General features: G+C 41.0%; 1 protein-coding gene across 1 annotated transcript in view; it reads right to left on the reverse strand.

Moving 5' to 3' along the window:
• Positions 1–8,877, reverse strand: part of ARHGAP6 (Rho GTPase activating protein 6) — a 477,103-nt gene that overhangs the window by 20,650 nt on the left and 447,576 nt on the right. Inside the window, exon 10 of the mRNA XM_023532344.1 lies at positions 3,011–3,108. Within this exon, the coding sequence (XP_023388112.1) occupies positions 3,011–3,108 (98 nt within the window). The remainder of the gene's footprint in view (positions 1–3,010; positions 3,109–8,877) is intronic.

Raw genomic sequence — 8,877 nt, forward strand, 5'->3', positions numbered from 1 at the left:
CATGCTGCGAGATCCCCAAACATCCATGCCTGCTGACACCAATCTTCAAGTTCACTGCAAATCCTTGTTCTTCTCAGAAGCCATCCCCGAGGCTGCAGGTCACACCTCTTTCTCTCCTCCAAACTCCAAGTATGGGTTCCCTTTCTTGGTCAACACAAAGACCCCTTTTTAATGTTAAAAATCCCCCACCTCAAGTCCCCGTGATAGTAAATATGTGGCATCTATTGTGGTGGACCTAAGCCAGTGTCCTTCCCTCAGCTGCTCAGGAGAATCACACGGGAAGCTTTTAAAAGCCCCAATGTCCAGACTATACCCCAGAACAAATGAATCAGGATCCCTAGGGCTGGCACCCAGGCATACTTGTATTTCAAGCTCCCCAGGTAATTCATGTTGGGCAAGCAAGTCTGAGAACCAATGGCCCGGCACATGTCATTTTGCACTCTGCAACATAAGAGCATGCATCCTATTACTTTTACCCTTGTAGGGCTCCTTCAACAAGTTTGCAAGCTCTCAAAGTCAAGAATATGCCTTGATATTTGAGGCTTTCGCCCCTCAAAGTGTGGATCATGGACCAGCAGCATCACAGCGTCATCTGGGAGCTTGTGAGAAATGCAGATTCTTAGACTCTCTCCCCGAGACCTACTGATTTTTTTTGAGACCTACTGATTTAGAAAGAGCGTTTTAACAAGATCCCCTGGCAAATCTATGTGCACAATAAAGACTGAGAAGCATGTGATTAAGGCACAAAGAAATGACCTACAGTTTGAGGGCTAGGACTCTCGAGCCTCCAAAGGCCATTAAAAATGAATATCTATTTATTAATTTATGTATTTTTACTTCATGACATCGTTATCAATCTGGGCCAATCCTTGGCTTGTACCTAGAGGAATAAAACCAAACAGTCCCTTCTCCTTCCTGCTAAGAGTCTTCTCCAAATGTATTCTGATCGGTAACACGAGTCTATGACATCCACAGAGCGTCCACGAGTCCACCCCCCTGTCCTTGAAGCCCTGACACTCACCTAAGGTCTTGGCCTAGGGCGAGCTTGCCTAGACCTTATGATTCTCATTCCCACAGAGACAGAGCTAGGAAATTGCACAGCTTGGAATGAGCTTAACATGTATACTTTTTTCCTTTTCTTAAGAGTAAAGAAAGAAGGTATACTTCTTGGCATTTATATGCAAGGAGCGTACTTAGAAGCCACATAAAAATAACTATTATCAACCACCCTTCAAAAGTACAATGCATATGTTTTCAAATGTCATATAAAAACAGAAATTCGGCAAGTCAAAATCAGTGGCTTTTTTAGGTGTGCGTTTTCTAGCTTTCCCACAGAGTACCCATAAAATATTATAAATGCAGATTAATGAGAGTTTCACAAATAGAAATGTCACCACGTCTGTTTTCTTGCAAGGGGGTGGAAAATAAGTAAGTTCATTAAAATTCTAGTGACACAAGATATACTGTGAGGAAAAGCCATTTGTTAGCTTAAATTAGAACTTATACCTTGATAAGTTAAAAATCGAGGAAAAATTTAAGTGAGCCCAATTCTCTGATATGAAAAGCAAGACCAGGAAATGCCAGCCCACTTATATAATTTGAATATATTTCTACTCACTCATGGTTTACTTAGGGCTTTTGAATCCAGGGAGAATGTCTTACTTGCACCAGAATTTGGCCCAATAATGATTGGCAAAAGATGGATTTTTAAAAGTGCGTTCGAAAGGATGATCCAATTAAAAATTCTTCCCTGCTCTGCAGGAAATGAAATGAAGCTGCATTTAGCAGTGCTGTTAATGTAATGACCCAGGAAAAAGGAGGCCTGAACAACATGGAATTCCTTCTCACCAAATTTCTCTAAAGAATATCACATTTTTATAACCGACATAGTTTTAAATGAAAATTAATGCATCAAATTCGGCATCAATATAAAGGAGCCATTTGACCTGTGTCGATGTTTCTAAGATATCATTGAATAGGACATACTGTTATTTTACATATGATTAAGAAAGAAAAAAAATGCTATGAACTAAATTAGGACTTGCCATTGGTTATAAGGTTAATTGCAACGTCAGAGATGATGAAACATGGCGGAAATGTGTCTTACAATTGTTGAAATTCAGTGGATTAAGAGCATAACATAAATGATGCTTTCATGACAGGATAACAAGTTTTTCTGTCACAATCTTAAGGCTTGGCGTCATGGTGGCAACATCGCTCCTGGTTCATGATGCAATATTATCCCCTTAACTGGACTTGCTAAGTGCTCTGTGTCTGTACCAAGTGATTGTGATTAATTATTAAATCTGGCTAATGTAAAAAGTCAGTTTTTTTACAATAAATACAATTTATTCCGTTTTGCCATTTTTGCCTCTTCCTCTGGAGGCAAAAATGGCAGCAAATCATAGCCTACAGCATGGCTTGCATTTTTACTCATGGCCAACGGGTGCATGTGGAGATCAGCATGCATTTTTATCAAAAGATGCTAACTATAAAGGGAGAGAGAATCAAGAGGGTCCTTATTCTAATTTCAAACAGACACCTAAGCCTCAGCCGAGGCCTGTCTTGTGGTTTGGTAATGCGTGGCTCACAGTTGTAAATGACACACATAAGATGCATCCAGGCTCAGCTTTAGGGGCCCCTAAGTAGAGTTATCAGGATTCTAGAAGTAGAATCACTGATGTGCATCCTAGTCAATCCCTTGAGCTTCTTGCCAGTGATTTAGTGCTTTTTTTCCTGGTAAACACAGTCAAAAGGACCTCAAGGGACTAGAAAAAGCCAAGAATGAAACAGAAAAATCCTGTAAAGCAGTTTCTAATTCGATAAGTGGATCGGTAAGACTGAAACATTTTCTGGTTAGGTAAACTGATTGGATAGGCCAGAGAGTTGCCAAAATTCCACTTTAAGTCACCCTGCATGGAATTATGTAAAGTAAACTTTCATAACTCTTTAGAAATGGAAACAGAAATCCCCAAGCTGCTTTAGAAGATGGAAAAGCTGGCCTACTCACGAGGACTGCGATGCCTTTCTTCTGAGTAAATAGTCCACCACGTCAGGGTCGGTCTCTAGCAGGCTGATCAGCACTTCATTCTGGAGATCCGGGGGGACCTGGAGGGGCCAAACGTGGGGCATAAGTAAAACCATTCCAGAAAGAGGCAAATCGTGGTCATTGGTAACTTCTAATAGCATAAAACGGGGCCTTAAGAGTCGTTAAGAGAACAGAGTGATTGGCTGGGTCAAACTAAACCTACACCAACCCATAAGGCTGGTTAAATTCTTAGGACAAACTAGATGATTACCGAATAGTTATACTCAGGCCAATAGTTATACTGTCACCCCTCTTATGGCTGGAGATGTGGCTTAATTACTTGGATGCCTCTGTTGTTCAGACTAGATTTTCTTGGCTTCAGGTGAGCAAAGTATCATAGTTCAGAGGAATGGTAGTCATAATTTATTGTTCAAATGGGGACACTTTCTAGAGTTCAGATCGGTATTTATGCCAGGACAGCGGGCATACATTGTGACTGCTTGTGTTTGAGTCCCAGTTCCACTTCCTAGCTGTGGCACCTTCGGCAAGGTACATGACCTTTCTACGTCTCCGTTTTCTGACCTGTAAAATGAGGATGATAATAGAACGCACCGCGAAGAATTGTTGTGGTGATTAAATGACTTATTATATGTTGAGAACTTAGAACAGTACCTGGCAGATAGTCAACATGAAAGAAATGTGGACTGCTACACTTGTGCTGGTCATTTTCTCATTCAGTGCCTGCGTTCACTCCTTCCCTGCATCCTGGCCCATTAATAGTTAAGTTTCTCACTTCGTAGTTTGACAAGGCATTCGCTAGAGTTCTATGGATGAATGTCTCATGTTCCTCTAAGCCTAATCCACAGAGCATTAGAAGACGGCCTTACAATCTTAAATCATTCTCGTGGAAATGTTCTACAAGAAACGACTGAACTTGGCCCTAAAGGTTTTCTACTCTGTAGATGCTGGTAGCTCAACCAAAGGAAATTCAAACTATTGAGAGAAAATAAATTTTCAGTCTGATTCTCTCACACATGGGCTTGGAGATAAGACTCATGAGCAGAGATAAGTCTTCTGAGAATAAATGGTTGATGGAAAAATTTGCCTACTGCCTCTTGTGGAACTCAATTCTTCTTGAGTTTTGAGAAGCTGGAAACAATTTTATTAATGAAAACAGGGATGAAAATGCTTTCTTTTTCTCATAAATCTGTTCCTCCTACTTCATCCCAAATCTTCATTAACGACATTGCCAAACCCTAGTTTCACAAATGCAAAATCTGAGTTGCAGCCAGACTTCTCTGTGTCCTTTCCCTTCCCTGTTCGGAGCTAGGAGAGCTACTTGATTTCATCTCCGTGATGCCTGTTACTTCTTTCCTCCATCTTCCATTCCAACTGCAGTGATCTGAGTTCAAGCCCTCATTACCCCTTGGTAGCGGTCAACTGTTGGCCATTACCAGATTCCATTGTCAGATTCCATGCCCCTCTTCATATAACACTTATACCCCAAGTTCCCTCTGGAGAATGAACCATTCTCCAACCCTTAGCTCAAGGCTGAAGTGTAACCTAGTCCAAGTCAGTGCTCACTCCATTCCCAGATGACCATGGAGGCCTGGGCGACGGGCATATAACTCCATCAGAGACAATGAAAAGCCACAAGAGTTTCCCTGAGACTTTTCAGAAAGAGGACACAGGACCCGTAGCCATATGGGGCCTGAAGACTGTGCTGACAATTGAAAAAACAATACTGAGGAATGGAAAGAAATGAAAGGCGTCTCTTGACATTATTTGAGCCCTAGGTAAAGCTATGCCTGAAGATACATTTGCTTTCGGATCGTTCAGCTCTGTGAGCTCCAAATTCCTTAAGCTAGTCTGGGTTTTTAGTTGAAAAGAAAGATACATCCTTGGAAGGCCTTTGATGCCACAGCTTGCTAACTTGTATACTATTTCCTTCAACATGTGCATCAAATTTTTTATCTGTATGGTTGTCAGAATGCTCTGATCAAGACACTCACTTGCTCAAAAACCCTTTTATCCCTGTCGCTGAAGACCTCCCCTTGCTCGCCTCAATCTGTATGTCCCGTTTTGTCCCCTAGCGGACATCCTCACACACCCTCTACTTCAGCAACACTGTGCTTCTCCCTCTGGCCTTTTCCCACCTCCTTCCTTTAATTCATTACATAAATATTTGGTGAATGCTTGCTGAATGCCAGGCACTGTATGCTGGGATTCAGCTACAAACGAAACAGACAAGAATCCTTGTCTCCCGACGATGAATATGGGAAGACTGGCATTAAACACTGAAACAAAGAAAACACAGCATGGATCACATGGACGAAACCAAAGCAAAGAAGGGCGATGGAGGATGCTGGGGAGGAGAATGCTATTTAAATAGGATAGTCAAGCCGCAGAGAAATTGACATTTTAGCAGAGAACTGAAGTTGATGAAGAAATCGCAGAAAATCATTCCAAGCAGAAGGAAGAAAAAATCAGCAAGATCTTGCATCAGGAGCAGCAAGGAAGCCAATGAGGTTGGAACGGAATAAGAGGAAGGAGGCGAGTAGTAGGAAGTGAGTCAGGTAGCCAAGGCTAGATGCCGTGGAGTCTACGGGTCATGATCAGGACTTCTGCTCTCCATCTAAGTGGGTGGGGAGCCACTGGAGGTTTTGAGGAGAGGACTAACATGAATTGTCATCGTTCTGGCTGCTGAGTTGACAGTTGATTGCAGGGAAACGAGGTGGGGGGGAGCAGAAACTGAAGATAGGGGCTATTGATACATCTAGAAGAGAGAGATGCTGGAGTGCTGAGCCACGATCTAGTGCACTGATGGAAAATATTTGGATCCTGGAGATAGTGAAGATAGAGATGAAAGCATTAACTGATCTGCAGATAGAGAGAGAAAAAAGTGGGATAAGGAGTAGGAAGGAGAAGGAAGAATGACCTCGATGTTTGAGGCCTAGGCACCTAGAAGGATGGGATGGCTGGTGGCTGGTGTAGAGAAGCTGCAGGAGGAAGAGGCTGGGGTCAAGGTTAGGAGTGTGGCTTTGATATGATAAGGGCGAGAGGCCCGCAAGACATCCAAATGAAGGAGATCCAGTAGGCAACTGGGAATAGAGGTCTGGGGTTCAGGGGGGAGGCTCGGGCTGGACATAGAAATCTGGGGGACACACATATGGCATTTAAATTTCTGTGACTGAACGCAATAGCATGGGAATTAGAAAGAAAGAAGCGAAGGGGCAGAGCTTTTAGGTCGAGGCTGAGAGATTCTTTTACTTTACTGAATAAATTAAACAAATAAAAAGGCTGATAATTGTTACTGGAAATTTTTCAGATAATACGACCTAACAGATATGCACTATTATATCAATTTCTCAAAAAGTAATGCCTAAAGGGTGAAAATGAGAAGAGAGAGTACTCGTTTTAAAAAAGTAAACAGCAAAGCAAAAGATAATATAGGCCAAAAAAATGTATATCATGAACTCTTTTTAAAAGAAAATTCCATGAGCAAATTGGAAAAAACACGTGCATTTTCATCCAGTTAGTGTAATTTACATGTAATAAAAATTACATGTAATTTTTGCTTAGACTTGTAATAAAAATTTTTGCTCCAAGCACCAGTCCATTCCCACCGAAGAATAAACAGCGAGAGCACATGCTCCTCAGAATGCTGGCATCACAATGTTCATTCTTTGAGGGCGTGCGGTGTGTCTAATGATAAATTATTAACTTGGGTACATTATTAGAATAGGCTACAGGAAGTATCATTATTTAAAAAATAACTTTCCACAGCATTTTGTTAAACACTCTGCAATTCGGAGTTTTTACTCAGTTAACCAGGCTTAATTCCCAACCAATTACACTATTGAGGTTTATTTTATGTAGCATTTGTGACCTTTACTTGTAACAAATGCAAACAGAATGGGGTCAGTGCTAGAAATCTGTCTATAGTTTCTTTTAAAAAACTCATGATACCATTTTGGCTTGGAGTCACTATTTACAAAGAATAAAAAAAAAAATCCATGTACTATAGATAACATTTTCCTATTATCATGTAAGACTGACTACGGTGTATATAATCCATTACTTTAATTAATTTATTTCTATCTCCTATTGTTACAAAATGATTTAGAGCAGCTTCAAAAGTTCATAGGAAAAAAAGAAAAGAAAAAATTTCATACGATAAAACCAAATTTTTTAAATTAAATTTATCCGGGTGGCATTGGTTAATACAATTATATAGGTTTCAAGCACGCACTCCGATAATACATCGTCTGCATATTGCATTGTGTGTATAGCGCCCAGAGTTAAATTTCTATCATCATATATTTGACCCCCTTTACCGTCATCTAACTCCCTCCTGCCCACTTTCCCTCTGGTAAACAATAAACTGTTGCCTGTGTCTGTCGTGTAGTGGTTATCACATTCTTTTCACACATTTTTTTTTTCCCCATAAAGGAATTGTTCAGAAAATTGAGGCCGGTGGGAAAATAAGGGTAGAGAATTTGAAATGATGCTTGGAACTGGCTTACTATTCATACAGCATCATCCAGTGCCTTTTTCCCAATAATGCCCCTAACCTTTGCCCGTATTTGCACATTTCACTTCCTCTTATTTACTAAACATTTCAAACTAACGGCTCAGTTCAATTGGGTGAACATTCGTTTTGTATTAATTTAGAGGCTTAGGAGGGAAACGAAAGTCAAGGGAATGAATTGATCAGAAACAGGAAGTAAGAAACATCCAGGTAGACCATTCCCACAGATATTCCTTTTCAGGAATTAGAATGTTTTTGAAAAAGTATCTAAGAGTCGATAACCCCTGCAGTATAGTTTTGGCTCTGCTGCTTATAATTAATGTAAACTTGGACACATCGGCCATCTTCTTTAGGATTCTGTTCCTTCACCTGAAAATCCAGGCATATCTTGCTTGCCTTTATGGAAATGTTATGTGAATCAAAAGGGCTAGCAGATTTGAAAGTACCTTTCCAATTGCAAAGAGGTTTAAAATAAAAGGTTTTATTAGAAAGAGACAAAATAATTAATAAACACTTAAAAGAAAAAGTAAAAGCAGATAATATAGAGATGGCCGATATTTGTTCTGCAATTTTGTCTTTCTTGACTAAGTCATCCACCTCTGCCTCTTACCACATATGCTGGCAGAGAGCAACCCTGTCTTCTCTTTCGTTTAACACTCTGATGGAGAACTAAGTTATGGGATTTCCTCTCAATATGTCTCTGCTCCTGACCTCCCCTGGAATTTCTAGTTACCGTTTGTGATCCCTTGGCCCCTCAACTGCAATGGTCTTGAAGCCAGGCTCTGTATAGCTGCTCCCTTCTGGTTACTTCTCTTCCATCAGCCCTCAAATCTTTGGGTTAGTCGCAACATTGGAAAGCAAATGTCCTGACGGCAGGGAATATCTGACTTGTCCACCTGGAAATGATGTAGGCTCCTAAGGTTGTATTTTTGTCAGCTAGCCTCCCTTGCAACTAGGGCAAGATCACATGTGCCAAGGTACCCCAAGGGGGCTCTTACGGGAACTTCTGGAAAAGGTTCTCCTCCATATTGCAAAAAGATGCAGGAGAGGAACCATCATGTCTGGATGTCATGATGGCTGCAAGAGATGCTGGAAATGACTGCAGTGTCTTGCAGCTGAAGATGGCAGAGCAGAGAGAGCGAAAGGGTGAGTGAGCTACTGAAACCGTGTCTCCCTAGGCTTCTTCTCATGCAAAGTAATAAATCCTGACGTTTGCAGCAAACTGCAGTTGATTTTTTCTCCTCCTTGCAGTCAAATGCTTGTTTCCCTCTCTCCTAAATTTTGCCTCTTTTTTCTCCTCTTTGCCTCCCTACTCTTT

This window comes from Pteropus vampyrus, unplaced genomic scaffold, assembly GCF_000151845.1.
Source record: "Pteropus vampyrus isolate Shadow unplaced genomic scaffold, Pvam_2.0 Scaffold81, whole genome shotgun sequence".
NCBI classification, from domain to species: domain Eukaryota; kingdom Metazoa; phylum Chordata; class Mammalia; order Chiroptera; family Pteropodidae; genus Pteropus; species Pteropus vampyrus.